Source organism: Mustelus asterias, chromosome 11, assembly GCF_964213995.1.
Source record: "Mustelus asterias chromosome 11, sMusAst1.hap1.1, whole genome shotgun sequence".
Taxonomy (NCBI): domain Eukaryota; kingdom Metazoa; phylum Chordata; class Chondrichthyes; order Carcharhiniformes; family Triakidae; genus Mustelus; species Mustelus asterias.
The window spans coordinates 12,036,257-12,054,562 of record NC_135811.1 but is presented as its reverse complement, the minus strand read 5'-3'; the positions used below and the strand labels follow the sequence as shown (position 1 = coordinate 12,054,562).

The window sequence follows — 18,306 nt, the reverse complement described above, 5'->3', positions numbered from 1 at the left end:
CAGCTTGCAAGAAGTTGCCACACTCCAGCGCCATCTTTTTTGCAAGGGTCAAAGTCATAAGGTAGAATTTTCCAAGCTCCCACCCCCCAGGTGATGGACGAGGAGGCAGGGAGGAGGTGGGTAAAATGACAGGGAGCTACGATGGGATAGTTTTTGTTGCAGTCTTGCTGAAGGACCAGGTTACCAATGGCAGGCTTGGCAAGTGTAGCTACTGCCAACTGATTAGAGGGCAATCAACGGGTTAGTTTGAGGGGCTGGTAGCATATTGCCAGTGGTGATGCAGTCCCACCACATGGGGCTCTCTGCAGCTTCTCAGGTGAGTGCCACTGAAGTCAGAGGCTCCATGGCCCAAAGAACGAGACCCCGGCAACACCGAAACTGCCAGTGGAGGGGCTACACCTCCGAACATCGGGGCCTGCCTGTCAGGCCCTAGCAGAGAAAATTTAAATTTCACTCTGTGCGGGCGCCTCAAAAGAGACGCCCTCTCATTCTCCTTGCAGCCTCGGCAGCAGCCGCCCTCCCCGATGTTGAGGCTACAGAGCTGCTGGGCCACTGATTGGGCTGGCTGTGTGTAAGAGCCAGCCCACTGTGCTTGATTGGACATTTGGCTGAATGATGGCCAATTAAGAGGCTAAATCCGGGAAGATTGTGCTGTGGTCCCGCTATCCACCTAGTCAGACTCAGCACCCGCACATGGGGCTTATTCCTTCTGAGAAAATCCCAGACCTCATTTGTTATTATTTGCTACACGGCTTAAAAAAGTAATGTTTTAATTTTTACAAAATGAAGATAATCTTTGTCCTGACGAAGGTAAATGATAGACACTTTGCTTTTACATTACAAAATGAGAACATATTCCTTCCACTTTAAACAAATTAGCAGTAATACTGTCTCAATTTATGTACAATGAAAGTATAAGTTTCTACCTCTTTGATTGTTTTCACAATCTCAAATTCTGATGATGTATGGAAGTCATATCCTTCCTTTCTAAGGAACAGACGTAGGTAGCGAGATACATCACGTCCTGCAATGTCAATCCTCATGATGGAATGAGGCATTGCAAAGCCTTCATATATAGGAACTGCATGTGTGACTCCATCGCCTGAATCTAACACCACGCCTGTTGTTCTACCTGTGGCATAACTTCAGAAAAGCAAAAAAAAATAAATCCATTGGAAAGCAAACCAAGTGTGTTATGTTTGAATAATCAAAAGACATTTTGCCAACTCAGATAAGCAGATGAAACACATTTGTGCTCTCACAACTTCCTTTTAATTTCCCTTATGTTCAGGTCTTTTAATAAACATAATCTGAGCCGTATGAGTGCCTTCCAACCCACCTTGGGTTGCCACTTAGAGACATTTTAAAACACAGGATACCATTTGATAAGTCATTACAGCATAGAAGGAAGCCATTCAGCCCTTCAAGTCAATACTGGCTCTCTGTAAAGCAATCTAGTCAGTCCCACTTACCCTGCTTTATCCCCATAGTCTCGCAAGTTTATTTCCTTTGAGTGTCCATCCAATTTCTTTTTGAAATCATTGATCGTCATCACTTCCGCCAATCACACAGGCAGCAAGTACAAGGTCATAACCACTCACTGCCTAAGAAAGTTCCCTTTCAAATCTCCCCTGGGCCTCTTGTCCAAAACCATAAATCTGACTGACCTCTGAACTGATCTTCATCCTAACGGAAAGTTTTGTATTTTCTTGGTAGCATTTTTCTGATCAAATGAAGAGTGAAAGGCTGAATAGCCACTTGGTTCAGTTGGGAGCACACTTGCCCAGGCAAAAAAAATTGCAGCTTCACATCCTAGCAGGACTTCAGCATATAATCTAGTCGACAATCTAGGACAGAACTGAAGTTATATCATCCTCTGAGATCCCAGGTCTCTCTGATGGATAATAAAAGCTCAAATGGGCTGATACAATCTGGCATCCTGGAAGGATGAGATAAATTGGTCTGAAAAACCTTCTTCTTCTGCCCCTATCTTGTCATGACTTAGTTGTGGAAGGAAATGTGTGCATAAGGTAATATTTTAGTTTTCTGCAATACCAGGTACCTGGGAAAGGTTGCGTTATCCTAATATACACAAGTAGCTGAGTTTGGCAAACAAGTATCTGGACAACACAATTTACTCTTTGCTCTGTTTGAAGAGCTTGTTGGCAATCTGAAAATGCACATTTCTTAAAATCAATCAAATTTAAATTTAATTGCAAGCTCGAACAGATTCTAACTTCAAAGAAGGTGCAATATGGTTACATCAAGAAACGACCAGGAGTATAGAAACCCAGGCCCAATTTCCAGCCTGTGTCGAGTCAGACGATCTCAGGTGAAGTTGCAAAAAGGATGATATCATTGGTTAGCAGGAGTGGAGAAAGATGATTAAACCTACCAGCATTCCCACCTCTACATAATCCAGCAAACTCTGCTGGAATTGGCTGTGACACTATCTGTGATCAAAAGGCGTGCCAAAATTTGTCAAGAGTCACATAAATAGTGGAAGTCATCGGAGCAAGTACCTGAGGGTGACCTGTACTCATATAACAATACACAACTGTGCGTTAATGTCTTCAGGAGAGGAATAAAGGGGAAAAATTGGCAAGAATGAGAGAAATAAAATCTGACGAGAAACATAATCTGTGTGATCCAAACCAGATTAGATGCCTCTGTTTAAGAATCATACTAGAGACTTGGGAAATCCCTGGTTGCAACTGAACAAATTAAACACCCATCACTCTTACTAAGTATGAGGTTCCATCCCTTCAAACAAAATAAGGTTTGTTTTTTGTCTACCAGAGGGAAGTATAATGTCTTAGGGCACTTTGTCTGAATGCTCGTAGCATTCGAAACAAGGTAAATGACAGCACAAATCATTGCGAACAAGTATGATTTGGTGGCCGTTACAGAAACATGGTTGCAGGATGGTCACGACTGGGAGTTGAATAGCCAGGGGTATCAAACTGTTCGGAGGGACCGACAGGAAGGAAGGTGTAGCTCTGATATTTAAGGATGATAACAGGGTGGTAGTGAGAGATGATATAGGTTCTATGGAAAAAATAGTTGAATCCATTTGGGTGGAAATTAGAAATAATAAGGCGAAAAGGTCACTGATAGGCATAGTCTATAGGCCACCAAATAATGACATCATGGTGGGGCGAGAAATAAACAAAAAAATAACTGATGCATGTAAAAATGGTACAGCAATTATCATGGGGGATTTTAATCTACATATCAATTGGTCAAACCAGGTCGGTCAAGGCAGCCTTGAGGAGGAGTTCATAGAATGTATCCACGATAGCTTCCTTGAACAGTATGTAATGGAACTGACAAGGGAGCAAGCTATCCTAGATCAGGTCCTGTGTAATGAGACAGGAATAATTAATGATCTGGCAGTTAGGGATCCTCTTGGAAGAAGCGATCACAGTATGGTTGAATTTAAAATACTGATGGAGCGGGAGAAGGTAAAATCCAATACCAGTGTCTTGTGCTTAAACAAAGGAGACTATAAAGGGATGAGGGAGGAGTTGGCTAAGGTAGACTGGGAGCAAACATTTTGTGGTGGGACAATTGAGGAACAGTAGAGGACTTTCAAAGCGATCTTTCACAGTGCTCAGCAAAAGTAAATACCAGTGGTAAGTAAGGACTGTAGAAAAAGAGATAATCTGCCATGGATATCTAAGGAAATAAAGGAGGATATCAAATTGAAAGAAAATGCATACAAAGTGGCAAAGATTAGTGGGAACCTAGAGGATTGGGAAATGTTTAAAAGGTCAGCAGAAAGCCACAAAAAAAGCTATAAAGGTAAAATGGATTACGAGAGTAAACGAGCTCAGAATATAAAAACAGATAGCAAAAGTTTCTACAAATATATAAAACGAAAAAGAGTGGCGAAAGTAAACATTGGTCCTTTAGAGGATGAGAAGGGGGATGTAATAACTGGAAATGAGAAAATGGCTGAGGCATTGAACAGGTATTTTGTGTCGGTCTTCACAGTGGAAGACACAAATAACATGCCAAAAATTGATGACACGAAGGCTATGGCAGGTGAGAACCTAGAAACTATTATCACGAAAGAGGTAGTGTTGGGCAAGTTAATGGGGCTAAAGGTAGACAAGTCTCCTGGTCCTGATGGAATGCATCCCAGGGTACTAAACGAGATGGCGGGAGAAATAGCAAATGCACTAGTGATAATTTTCCAAAATTCGCTGGACTCTGGGATGGTTCCCGCAGATTGGAAAACAGCAAATGTGATGTCATTGTTTAAAAAAGGAAGTAGGCAAAAGGCAGGTAACTATAGGCCGGTTAGCTTAACTTCTGTAGTAGGGAAAATGCTTGAATCTATCATCAAGGAAGAAATAGGGAGACATCTGGATATAAATTGTCCCATTGGTAAGACGCAGCATGGGTTCATGAAGGGAAGGTCATGTTTGACTAGTTTGGTGGAATTCTTTGAGAACATTACATGTGCAGTGGACAATGGGGAACCTGTGGATGTGGTGTATCTGGATTTCCAGAAAGCCTTTGACAAGGTGCCGCACCAAAGACTGCTACATAAGATAAAGGTGCACAGTGTTACGGGTAATGTATTAGCATGGATAGAGGATTGGTTAACGAACAGAAAGCAAAGAGTGGGGGTAAACGGGTGTTTTTCTGGTTGGCGATCAGTGACTAGTGGTGTGCCTCAGGGATCAGTGTTGGGACCGCAATTGTTTACGATTTACATCGATGATTTGGAGTTGGGGGACCAAGTGTAGTGTCAAAATTCGCAGATTACACTAAGATGAGCAGCAGAGCAAAGTGTGCAGAGGTCGCTGAAAGTCTGCAAAGGGATATAGAAAGTCTAAGTGAGTGGGCGAGGGTCTGGCAGATGGAGTACAATGTTGGTAAATGTGAGGTCATCCATTTTGGTAGGAATAACAGCAAAATGGACTATTATTTAAATGGTAAAAAATTGCAGCATGCTGCTGTGCAGAGGGACCTGGGTGAACGAGATGAACAAAGCAGGAATCTCAAGGAGTTGGTTTGCAGGTGTAGTAGGTAATTAAGAAGGCAAATGGAATTTTGTCCATCATTGCTAGAGGGATAGAGTTTAAAAACAGTGAGATTATGTTGCAGCTGTATAAGGTGCTGGTGAGGCCACACCTGGAGTACTGTGTACAGTTTTGGTCTCCTTACTTGAGAAAGGATATACTGGCACTGGAGGGGGTGCAGAGGAGATTCACTAGGTTGATTCCGGAGTTGAGAGGGTTGGCTTATGAGGAGAGACTGGGGCTATACTCATTGGAATTTAGACGAATGAGGGGAGATCTTATAGAAACATATAAGATTATGAAGGGAATAGATAAGATAGAAGCAGGGAAGTTGTTTCCACTGACGGGTGAAACGAGAACTAGGGGGCATAGCCTCAAAATAAGGGGAAGCAGATTTAGGACTGAGTTGAGGAGGAACTTCTTCACACAAAGGGTTGTGAATCTGTGGAATTCCCTGCCCAGTGAGGCTACCTCATTGAATGCTTTTAAGGCAAGGATAGATAAATTTTTGAACAGTAAAGGAATTAAGGGTTATGGTGTGCGGGCAGGTAAGTGGAGCTGAGTCCACAAAAAGATCAGCCATGATCTTATTGAATGGCAGAGCAGGCTCGAGGGGCCAGATGGCCTGCTCCTGCTCTTAGTTCTATTGTTCTTATGTCTCAGTCACTGCTTTGTCACTCGTAACTTACTGAGAAAAGATGGAAGCAAAAATAAAGGAGAAAATCCTCTGGCTTGATGATACAACAGGCAAAGAAAGAGCTCACAAAGTTACTCTTCAATGATTCATGCATTTCTAAATATGAAATACTAACAGACTAAGTACTGCTTGCATCGAGATGAACAAAGCAGGAACGTTGAAAGTCTCGAAGAAAACCTCGGCAGCACGTTCACGGTTTTTTCTCGGATTCAAGGGAGCCTCTGTAAGGAGTACAGGATGCTGGGAAAGAGACAATAGAAAAGGCATATCATTGTTGTTTCAATCAACAAAGTAGTTTCTCACATGCTCTATAAGATAGTACAATTTAAACCACCAAAATAAAGTTGCCTGATGATTTGATAGGCAAAGGGATCTGGGTGTACAGGTACGCAGGTCACTGAAAGTGGCAATGCAGGTGGAGAAGGTAGTCAAGAAGGCATACGGCATGCTAGCCTTCATTGGCCAGGGCATCGAGTTTAAAAATTGGCAAGTCATGTTGCAGCTTTTTAGAACCTTAGTTAGGCCGCACTTGGAATATAGTGTTCAATTCTGGTCGCCGCGCTACCAGTATGATATGGAGGCTTTGGAGAGGGTACAGAAAAGATTTACTAGGATGTTGCCTGGTATGGAGGGCATCAGCTATGAGGATTGGAGAAACTTGGTTTGTTCTCACTGGAATGATAGAGGTTGAGGGGAGACCTGATAGAAGTCTACAAGATTATGAGAGGCATGGACAGAGTGGTTAGTCAGAAGCTTTTTCCCACGCTGGAAGAGTCAATTACTAGGGGGCATTGGTTTAAGGTGCGAGGGGCAAGGTTTAAAGGAGATGTACAAGGCAGATTTTTTACAGAGGGTGGTGGGTGCCTGGAACGCGTTGTCGAGTGGAAACAGATACGATAGTGACTTTTAAGGGGCGTCCTGACAAATACATGAATAGGATGGGAATAGAGGGATATGGTCCCCGGAAGGGTAGAGGGTTTTAGTTAAGTCGGGCAGCATGGTCAGTGCGGGCTTGGAGGGCCAAAGGGCCTGTTCCTGTGCTGCAATTTTCTTTGTTCAATTAAAAACTTGCATCAATTTTCAACAAAGTTCGTGTAATCCAATTTTCTTAATTGAAAAGAATCCCACTCAACAAATGGCTAACCTATAATCTTGCTGGCAAAATACTGTTCACATGTTGTAGTTCATAGGGTAAGAGAAATTATGCTGACCGTGTAACTTTTTAAGACATTAAACAATTACAAAAGAAAACTCAGGCACAATGACTGAACAAGAAGTATGGGTAATAACTGCCAAGCAGAAAATTACACTGCAGGTGGGAGGATATTTTTCGGTGGTTATGAACAATGCCTCAGAGTAGGTTTAACAAAACAGTGAATGATTACCACTACAGAAATAACATTCCATTTTAGCCAATTATTAAAAAATAATAATTAATTAACTTTCAAATTCTAACATGTTGAATGCCTTATGAAACCAGTGTTCTAAATCAAAGTTGAAACAGGTTTCATTACTGTGAACAGACAGAATTTCCAATCATAAAACATTCTTTATTTGAGTCGCAGGTACTGTGAATAACAGGAAAATGAATACTCTTCACCGGTGAAGGGTTTTTGTTTGGGACTGGAGAAAGGTATACAGTGGAGTTGGTACCAGGACCAAGATTTCCTTGATGTACTCATAATATACTATTCTACCCTATTCCAATGATCTAGATTTGGATATGCGAGGCACAATTTCAAAATTTATAGATGTCACAAAATATTGTGGGACTGAGAGGAGGATAATGATTGATTTCACTGAGGGAGAATTTAGCATGGCCCAATGCACCTAACCAGCACGTCTCTCAGGCTGTGGAAGGAAACCGGAGCACCCAGAGGAAACCCACGCGGACACGGGGAGAACATACAAACTCCACACAGACAGTGACCCAGGCCGGGAATTGAACTCGAGTTCCTGGTGCTGTGAGGCAGCAGTGCTAACCACTGTGCCACCATGCCGCCCTGTATGATTCTAGTTGCAATAATTTTGCACACAAAACAAATCTCTGGAAATATACAATGGTGTGACTAAAAATCTAGCTTTAACTGCTAAAAATAAGGCAATCAACTACCCTGTAGCTTATCATCAGCAGTGAGATTTAATTTCTATCTTTTAAATTGCTGGGTTCTCATTCTCTGGTGAAATGCTTTGACAAGGGACCAGCTGAAAGACATGTTATACGTTAACAGTTTATAAAAGGAAGAAAGAAAAATCAATGGCCTACTCTTGCACAGAAATCACTCGCCATTTCAGAGTAACGTTAGTGAATCCTTGGAAGCAGATTACATTCCTGCTCAACCGAGAGACCAAGGTGAAAAAAAGGGAACTATAGTCTGTAAAGAATAGGGACAACTGTAATCCTTTAGAATCTACTTTCTCCTCGTTTCTGTGTATAAAAAAAAACTTCTAGGAATGTTAAAGAACTCACCTCAATTTTACAATCTACAATAAGTTTCATTTTCGTTATCTTACTTAAAAATAACAACTGTTTACATTTGGTGAGTAATCTCCAGCAGTATTGTTTAAAAAATGCCTTGACATAGATAATGGCTGCCACCTCACCGAGTATTAGGTCAAATATTTGCATTTGATTCCCTACTCAGGAAACATTACCCCACCCATGCTTGTTCTCCTTTGGGACATCAAGCGAGGGGCTAGATGTCGTGTTTCATAAGTACAAAAAGATAATTGGAGAAAGAATCAAGCATTCCCACTTATGTGCAAAAAATGTATAGCCATACCAATTTAGAATAAATTACATTAAAGATGCTGAAAGTTAAAACCTCAGGAGTAGAAAAAAAGTGTATATTGTGCATACCACTAAAATAAGACTTGTTTTTTAAATTAAGAGTATATAAGTAACACTGGTAATAATAGTTATTCTAAGAGTCAGAAAGTTTTATACAGAAAATATCCACGTTACCTCTTCAGAGAAAGTTTGGAGTTGGTCTTTGGAATACACGTACTGCCAGATCCGTTCCATATCATTCCAGTCTTTTACAATTCCATGTTCCATTGGATATCTGATTGTTAACAGGCCCCTGTGTTCCTAATTGATCAAAATACATTGTGATTTATTGCAAGTTTCCAATCTTTTATATGTCATGACACACCTCTATAGTATATAAAAAGATTTGAAGCACATCTCCTATGTTCTCTGCCTTCTTCCCTTACTGGGAACTTTGTTTTTAACTTCTCCCTGCCCTCTTGCCTGTTTTTTTTAACCTCTCTTTGTCTCTTGCTTCTCCCAGGGATTCTGTGCCCTTTCTGAGTTTTCGCTTTTTGTGCAGGCGTATGGGACCTTTGTCTTCAGCCCCAAGTCCCTTTAGTCTGCGAGAGGGCCTGACTACCATAGAAAATCTAAACTGGAAGTTCAGGATTTGTCAAGTCTTGTAGATGCCAACCACAGAGCTGGAGATGAAAGTTACTTTTAGCTTAATTACATGAATTTTGAATCTTTGTTTACACCAAACTTAGGGGGTCTACACTGCACACCAGTATGCTGCAGCACGCTGATTGGCTACCACTGATTTATGGTCGTAAAACGTCACTTAGATTCTCTGCTAACAATGTTCAAAAAAGTGGGCTCAGAGAAAAATATTCCTTGCTGTGACTCTAGTTTTCCACCTTCTTGAACTGTTTGTTCAAGTCTTCACGAGCTTTTTCAATAAGTTTCCTCATCTTTGCTTCTTCCTATCCCTCAATTGGGAGTGTTTTAGAAGGGGGTGGGTGGGGCACATGAAGTATGTCAGGTGGCAAGGCCAATGCCTTCCCAACCCGACTCAGTCCCCATAGCCACTAGCCTATTGAGGGAGGGTTCTGTGGCCAGTTATTGCCCACTTAAGGCACTCAACCTGCCTCAACTGCCATAATATGCTGGGCAGTGGCAGGGGAAGGCAATCTTTTGGTGAAAAGACAGGAAGAAAGGGGGGCATATCTTGTGCACATTGGAGGTACCCTCAAGATGTTATCCTTCCCTTTGTACCTCCCTGCCTGGCCTCCAAAGTCTATCCAAAAGGTCCAGGACTCTCCTGGGTCTGGTGTCCATCTTCCATCTTCATGGGCCTCCTTGCAGTCCCAGCAGTGCCCACTACTGACTTGAGGGTAGGACTTCCTTTCCACTGAGGTGCAGAAGTCCAATCCTCAGCTTATTTATGCCATCCAGGGCTGTTGTTGATGTGGGACAGCCTTTTTAAAAAACATAGTATAACATGTAAACAGATTATTTGGCCCAACTCATTCATGGCTACGGAGAGGAGATGAGGGAATGGGAGAACCAGGTCTCCTTCTATGCTGTAGATATTCTGTTATTCTCCACATGGGACGGCACATTGGCTAACACTGCTCCCTCGCAGCGCCAGGGATCCAGGTTCAACTTTGGCCATGGGTGACTGTGTGGAGTTTGCATGTTTCCTCCGTGTCTACATGGGTTTCCTCCAGGTGCTCCAGTTTCTTCCCACAGTCCAAAGATGTGCAGGTTAGGTGGATTAACCATGCTAAATTGCCCCTGCTAAATTGCCCCTTGGTGTCCCAAGATGTATAGGTTAGGGTATTAGAGGGGAAAATACATGGGGTTATGAGGCCAGGGTGAGATGCTTTGTCAGAGAATTGGTGCAGACTTGATGGGCCGAATGGCCTCCTTCTGCACTGTAGGGATTCTATGAGTAGTAATCCAATCCTACATGGCTCACTCTGTTCCCATAACTCCAATACCTTTCCAATAAAGGCTAACAAACCATTTGCTTTCCTAACGGATTGATATACCTGCATGTTAACTTGCTGTGATTTGTATAAAAAGACACTCAGGTCCCTCTGAATGCCAACATTTCCCAGTCTATCACCGCTTTAAAAAAATATGCTTTCCATTCTTTCCTACTAAAGTGGATAACTTCATATTTCTCCACAATATATTCCATCTGTCACTCACTTAATCTGTCTAGATACCTTCGCTTCCTCCACAAACTTACATTTCCCACCTAGATCTGTAACATCAGCAAACTTGGTCTCTTCATTGATATAGATTGAAACCATAGAAAATTACAGCTCAGAAACAGGCCTTTTGGCCCTTCTTGTCTGTGCCGAACCATTTTATGCCTAGTCCCACTGACCTGCACTTGGACCATATCCCTCCACACCCCTCTCATCCATGAACCCGTCCAAGTTTTTCTTAAATGTTAAAAGTTACCACTTTCATATGAACTGAGGCCCACGCACTAATCTTTGCCGTATCCCACTAGTTACAACTTGACAACCTGAAAATGACCTGTTTGTTTCTATTGTTTTCTTCTTGTTAACCAAATCCTCAAACCATGCTAATATATTCCCTCAGCCCCATGTGTCCTAATTTTGTGCAATAACCTCTTATGTGCTATCTTATCAAATCTTTTTGAAAACCCAATACACTACATCCACTGTTTCCCTTTATCCACCCTGCTAGTTACTACCTCAAAAAAAGATTCATCAAACACAATTTTCCTTTCAAAAATCTGTGTTTTTTCTGCCCAGTCATATATGGTTCTCTAAGTCCCCATTACCACATCTCTATTATCTAGAATTTTCCTTACGAATGCCAGGCTAACAAGCCTATGGTTGTCAGTTTTCTCTCTCCATCCTTTCCTGAAAAGTAGGGTTATGTTTGCTATCCTCAGGGACCAATAGAAAATCTAATGGAGTTCTGTAAGATCTAAACTATTGCATCCATTGTCACTGTAGCCACTACTGTCTGACACTTCATACTTTTAAATACTGTATCTAATCACCTCATCATACCAAGATGAGGAGAAATTTCTTTACACAGAGGATTGTGAATCTTTGGACTTCTGCCCCAAAGGACTGTGGAAGTTCAGTCATTTTGTATGTTTAAGGCAGAGATTGATAGATTTCTGATTAACAATAACGTAAGGGTTATGGGGATAGTGGGTGTAAAAGGCAATGAAGTAAAGTGTCCGATCAGCCACGATGGGCTGAATGGCCTACTCCTGTTCCTGTGTACCTTTGTTCTAACGAACTTGACTTGGGATTGGTTAATGCCGACCCTGGATAGGAAGTGCATTCCTTGACACTGAGCACCTCAGAAAGCAGAACATTCCCTGAAATGTTAACGAACGTTACACTTTTAAAACCAATTAAACAGAAAATTACCTCAGCTTTTGGTCCAATGAAAATATCGCCCTCCAGGGCTCCAGCCATGACACGTACATGCTTGGGCCTTCCCACACTGAAAGAAATATATTGGAATGAAAAGTTTTCATATTTACGTTCATAGTGTTAGAATATACATAAAATGGAGTATAACAATAACAATATCTTGTATTAATATAGTCTTTAACATCATCAGATATCCTAAGGTGCTTGCCAAAGGCATTATATAAGAAAATATGACATCAAACTACATAATATATTACAGTAGATGACTAAAAGCTTGGTCAAAAAGGAAGATTTTTTAAAAGAATATTTTTATTAAGTGTTTTCCATTTGTCACAAAACACAATAAATCCCCAAAATCCAGTACAATAAAGTGACCATTATTCCACATAAACATACAGAAAAAACTAGCGAATATTCCAATTATCAATCATTGCAAACGATGTAGTTGGCATCTCCTCTTGTATGGATAAAGAAAGGATACAAAGAAGAGTAGGGGATCTCAGTTAACAGGATACAATCATGAGCACATGGCTCCATGGTGCACACCCTCCTCTACAGGATAATAGAGACAGAGCTACACAATATACGACGGGATCCTTTGTGGGATAATGTACAACCAACCAAAGCCCTGACTCATCATCCCAGGACCTCCAAGCGATGAAAGGATAACTCAGAAAAAGGGTAACCTCAGGATACTTCTATCGGTACTGATGTGCCGTGCCAGTGTACGCTGTCATGTACAGGAACCAGTAAGCCAAGGATTCATACACCTCACCTCGGCTGACAAACCTCCCTCCTCTCCAGCCACATCAGAGGCACTGAGCAGATTCCCCATCACCGGAAAACTATTTTCCACCAAGGAAACGCCACGCACAAGGAGAAAAATCATTGGAAGGAAACACCCACCAACAGGTGGGAGAGATATGAACTTCCTCCTCCCGATAAGAGGAGAAACCTTCAAGGATTAACTATAATAAATCAGATATCAACACCCACCCACCCAGATGAAGAAAGAAAGTCCCAGAGAGAGAGAGAGAGGAGCATCAGGATTATCCAACTGACATCAGACATAGTTTTCGGCATACACGTTCGCAGGAATGATATCAAGAAGCCCCCCCCCCTCCAACCAGGGGAGCTCAAACCTAGAATTGGACAGACTGGAAGTCTCCATATAAGACCACAGAGGAGACAACCATAAGACCATAAGACATAGGAGCGGAAGTAAGGCCATTCGGCCCATCGAGTCCACTCCACCATTCAATCATGGTTGTTTTCAACTCCATTTACCCGCTCTCTCCCCATAGCCCTTAATTCCTCGAGAAATCAAGAATTTATCAATTTCTGTCTTGAAGACGCTCAACGTCTCGGCCTCCACAGCCCTCTGTGGCAATGAATTCCACAGACCTACCACTCTCTGGCTGAAGAAATTTCTCCTCATCTCTGTTCTAAAGTGACTCCCTTTTATTCTAAGGCTGTGCCCCCGCGTCCTAGTCTCCCCTGCTAATGGAAACAACTTCCCTACGTCCATCCTATCTAAGCCGTTCATTATCTTGTAAGTTTCTATCAGATCTCCCCTCAACCTCCTAAACTCCAATGAATATAATCCCACGATCCTCAGACGTTCATCGTATGTCAGGCCTACCATTCCTGGGATCATCCGTGTGAATCTCCGCTGGACCCGCTCCAGTGCCAGTATGTCCTTCCTGAGGTGTGGGGCCCAAAATTGCTCACAGAAACCAAATGGGGCCTAACGAGTGCTTTATAAAGCCTCAGAAGTACATCTCTGCTTTTGTATTCCAAGCCTCTTGAGATAAATGACAACATTACATTTGCTTTCTTAATTACGGACTCAACCTGCAAGTTTACCTTTAGAGAATCCTGGACTAGGACTCCCAAGTCCCTTTGCACTTTAGCATTATGAATTTTGTCACCGTTTAGAAAATAGTCCATGCCTCTATTCTTTTTTCCAAAGTGCAAGGCCTCGCACTTGCCCACGTTGAATTTCATCAGCCACTTCTTGGACCACTCTCCTAAACTGTCTAAATCTTTCTGCAGCCTCCCTACCTCCTCAATACTACCTGCCCCTCCACCTATCTTTGTATCTTCGGCAAACTTGGCCAGAATGCCCCCAGTCCCGTCATCTAGATCGTTAATATATAAAGAGAACAGCTGTGGCCCCAACACTGAACCCTGCGGGACACCACTTGTCACCGATTGCCATTCTGAGAAAGAACCTTTTATCCCAACTCTCTGCCTTCTGTCTGACAGCCAATCATCAATCCATGTTAGTACCTTGCCTCGAATACCATGGGCCCTTATTTTACTCAGCAGTCTCCCGTGAGGCACCTTGTCAAAGGCCTTTTGGAAGTCAAGATAGATAACATCCATTGGCTCTCCTTGGTCTAACCTATTTGTTATCTCTTCAAAGAACTCTAACAGGTTTGTCAGGCACGACCTCCCCTTACTAAATCCATGCTGACTTGTCCTAATCCGACCCTGCACTTCCAAGAATTTAGAAATCTCATCCTTAACGATGGATTCTAGAATTTTGCCAACAACTGAGGTTAGGCTAATTGGCCTATAATTTTCCATATTTTTTCTTGTTCCCTTCTTGAACAGTGGGGTTACAACAGCGATTTTCCAATCCTCTGGGACTTTCCCTGACTCCAGTGACTTTTGAAAGATCATAACTAACGCCTCCACTATTTCTTCAGCTATCTCCTTTAGAACTCTAGGATGTAGCCCATCTGGGCCCGGAGATTTATCAATTTTCAGACCTTTTAGTTTCTCTAGCACTTTCTCCTTTGTGATGGCAACCATATTCAACTCTGCCCCCTGACTTTCCTGAATTGTTGGGATATTACTCATGTCTTCTACTGTGAAGACTGACGCAAAGTACTTATTAAGTTCCTCAGCTATTTCCTTGTCTCCCATCACTAGATTACCAGCGTCATTTTGGAGCGGCCCAATGTCTACTTTTGCCTCCCATTTGTTTTTAATGTATTTAAAGAAACTTTTACTATCATTCCTAATGTTACTGGCTAGCCTACCTTCATATTTGATCCTCTCCTTCCTTATTTCTCTCTTTGTTATCCTCTGTTTGTTTTTATAGCCTTCCCAATCTTCTGACTTCCCACTACTCTTTGCCACATTATAGGCTCTCTCTTTTGCCTTGATGCATTCCCTGACTTCCTTTGTCAGCCATGGCTGCCTAATCCCCCCTCTGATAACCTACTCCTCCAACCAGCCTAACCCCCAACTAAAGAAAGACTCTACCAACATTGAACCACACACTTGTACTCAGGCCCCGCAACCAACAGAACACAACATCCCCAGGAGAACCAAGACTCAGAGCAGGCAAGATGCCCCCAATAAGGAACGTCCTAGGAGAGGACAACATACTCCTCCGTCCAACGTACATTCCACCTGACCCGGATAAACATAGCCACTGCTGCCCTAGCCTGCTCAATGACAACCTAAAATAAGGACCAACAAGCCAAGAATACTCACATTACTCATATACACTGAGCAATGCAAACTACCCCTTTCTCTAGGAACCACAAAAGTGTCAATTAGGCCTCGCTATCAATGAGATTCGGCCCATTTCCCCCATCAGAGAAACCCCAACAACTGGATAAATGCTCACCATCCCTTCCATGAGTCAAGCAATCAAACAACCACTTCCACTACCCCCGCAGCCAAACCAAAATAGAAAATCAACCGAACAAGGCTAGACATCCAAGGATAAATCAGCTACATGCAGGGGTGCATTGGGACATAATTCCCCACTCCAACACCACCAGAGGCACCAACAACAAAAAAAGGGCCTAGTCTTTTCCAAGAAACATGATCTGTCTGTACTTTCTCAGGAAACGAGCAAGGATTCTCTAATCCCAACATAACGAAAATACAAAAGAAAAATGTGAGCCCTATAGTTCTAACGGGTGATTTCCCTCTCCCACAAAGATGACTTAACAGGCCATACCAAACACATTTACATCAAAACACCCACCCGCCACCCTGCGCTACTGACTTTAACTAAAAAATAAAGTGAAGGGTGCTAAAAGTTGTACTCCCTTGGTATAAATGCAAGGATTACAGCACATAAAAGAAATAACAAACCAGGTAAATAGTGCACAACCCTCATGTCATACAACCAACTCAGTCGACTCCTCATAGAACCCCTAAAGTGCAGAAGGAGGCCATATGGCCCATCGAGTTTACAATGACTCTCCGAAAGAGAATCCCACCCAGGCAAACCTCCTTGCCCAATCCCCGTAACTCTGCGTATTTACCAAAGCTAATCCCCCTAACCTACACATCTTTGGACTCTAAGGGCCAGTTTAGCATGGCCAATCCACCTAACCTGCACATCTTTGGATTGTGGGAGGAAACTGGAGCACATGGAGTAAGCCCATGCAGACACGGAGAGACTGTGCAAACTCTACATAGACAAGGCCGGAATCGAACCCGGGTCCCTGGCGCTGTGAGGCAGCAGTGTTAACCACTGTGCCACGAATGGAAAGAAGGAGACCCACAAACAATTAAATTATGGCCTTCCTCGTTCCACTGTCATCATGCCAGCGGACGAATACCATCAAAAAATTAAAATGGGCAATCCTGATTTTTGCAATATAACAGGCTAACAGGTGACGAATGCTTCAGTGCTCAATATCATACACCCCTCAGGATAAATGGGAGAATCACAAAACCAGGATTATAATCTCAGAGAAACAAAGTTCAGGGTTAATGATGAACTGCAGAATAATATAACCATCCACAGAGCTTTAAAAGGCCAAAGCCATGACAGGATCATTGTACTAAGTCCAGGATCCATCCAGAGTTTCACCAAAGCCTCTGAACCGCCATCATTCTGTAGCCCCGGCAAAGAAAAACCCAGACCCCAACAGGTGGCAAGGACTTGACACATCCAGGCGACGCCAATCCTTCTTGATGGACACCGGGGACAAGATAATGTAAGACCACTGGTTGGTGTCTTTGAACGACCCCAAGCTTCATCATATCTGTGATGCCCAGCCATCAAATCAAGATTGTGAAAGCATGGCAGCCAGTTCTGAGATTCGGTCAGGAATTCATCCCCAGCACCCCTTGGGAGACTGGGCACACAGATACTCCTTCTCCGCCCCATCTCCCTGAGTCAGCCACATACCATGCAGCAGGACTTTCAAGAACTGAAGGTGAGCCTTCACCAAGGAAACTACCTCTCGACTGACAGGATTCTCTTCTCCACTTCATCCATTCACTTTAGGATTTCTTGCAGTTCATCAAAATGTGCCCCTAAAATCTGTGCCAGGGAGCCAAAACTGTCGTCCACACCTTCGCTCTTAATGGCAGCCATCATCTCGACGTCAACAGCATTGCCAAAGCATAGGTCTGCTCACCAGCGAATCTGCCACTGCGAACTAAGCCTCACCCCGGCCATCTCTGACTGCATCAATCAAACAAGCACTGTTTCTTGACTGAACTTGACTCCCCTTCATCAAAATGTAGTCAGGGTCTTCCAGGGTCACAGCGCAGATTATACACATCAGGGTCGGATGATTGTGTGTTGTGCATCGGAATAAAAAAATGGGTTAAAACATGAGTAGCACCAGAACTCATCAAAGCACAGCCACTCCTGTGCTTACGTCTCCCAGAAAGATCGAATTTAAGAAGTGTCTTGAAGGAGGAAAGCAAGAGAAGGGGAGAGGTTTAGGGAGGAAATTCCAGAGCTTAGGATCTAGGTGGATGAAGGCACGGCCACCAATGGTGGAGCGATTAAAATTGGGAATGCTCAACAGGCTAGAATGAGAAGAGTGCAGATATCTCAGAGGGTTGGAGGAGATTACAGAGATAGGGAGACGGTGAGGCCATGGGGAGAGATTTGAAAACAAGAGATGAGAATTTTAAAATCAAGATGTTGTTTACCCAGAACGCAGTTAGGTCAGAGAGCACAGAGTTGATAAGTGAGCATGATATACTACAAGTCAGGACACAGGTATCAGAATTTGGATGACCTCAAGTTTACAGACTTGTGGGACACTGGTCACAAGTGCATTAGAATAGTCAAGTCTGGAGCAACAAAGGCATGGATGAGGGTTTCAGCAACAGAAAAGCTGAGGCAGGGCAATGTCACACAGGCGGAAACAGATGTTATAGTGGTGGCCTGGAAATGTGGCTGAAGACTCATCTCAGAGTCAAATATGATACTGAGGTTGCAAACAGTCTCATTCAGTTGCCAGGGAGAGGGATGAAATTGGTTGGGAATGGAATTGTGTGTGTGTTGGGGGGGGGGAGGAGGAGGAGGAGGAGGAGGAAGACAATGGCTTCAGTCTTCCCAATATTTAAATGAAAGAAATGTTTACTTATCCAGTCTTAGATGTCAGA

At 42.9% G+C, this 18,306-nt stretch overlaps 2 protein-coding genes across 2 annotated transcripts in view; both read right to left on the bottom strand.

The window, feature by feature from the left end:
- LOC144500377 (uncharacterized) overlaps positions 1–18,306 on the bottom strand; it is a 417,466-nt gene that overhangs the window by 119,330 nt on the left and 279,830 nt on the right. The gene's annotated exons all lie outside the window — the stretch shown is intronic.
- Positions 1–18,306, bottom strand: part of LOC144500365 (alpha-centractin) — a 72,988-nt gene that overhangs the window by 29,186 nt on the left and 25,496 nt on the right. Inside the window, exons 3-6 of the mRNA XM_078223134.1 lie at positions 11,914–11,989; positions 8,696–8,821; positions 5,846–5,970; positions 927–1,143 (exon numbers count right to left, since the gene is read on the bottom strand). Of these exons, the coding sequence (XP_078079260.1) occupies positions 927–1,143; positions 5,846–5,970; positions 8,696–8,821; positions 11,914–11,989 (544 nt within the window). The remainder of the gene's footprint in view (positions 1–926; positions 1,144–5,845; positions 5,971–8,695; positions 8,822–11,913; positions 11,990–18,306) is intronic.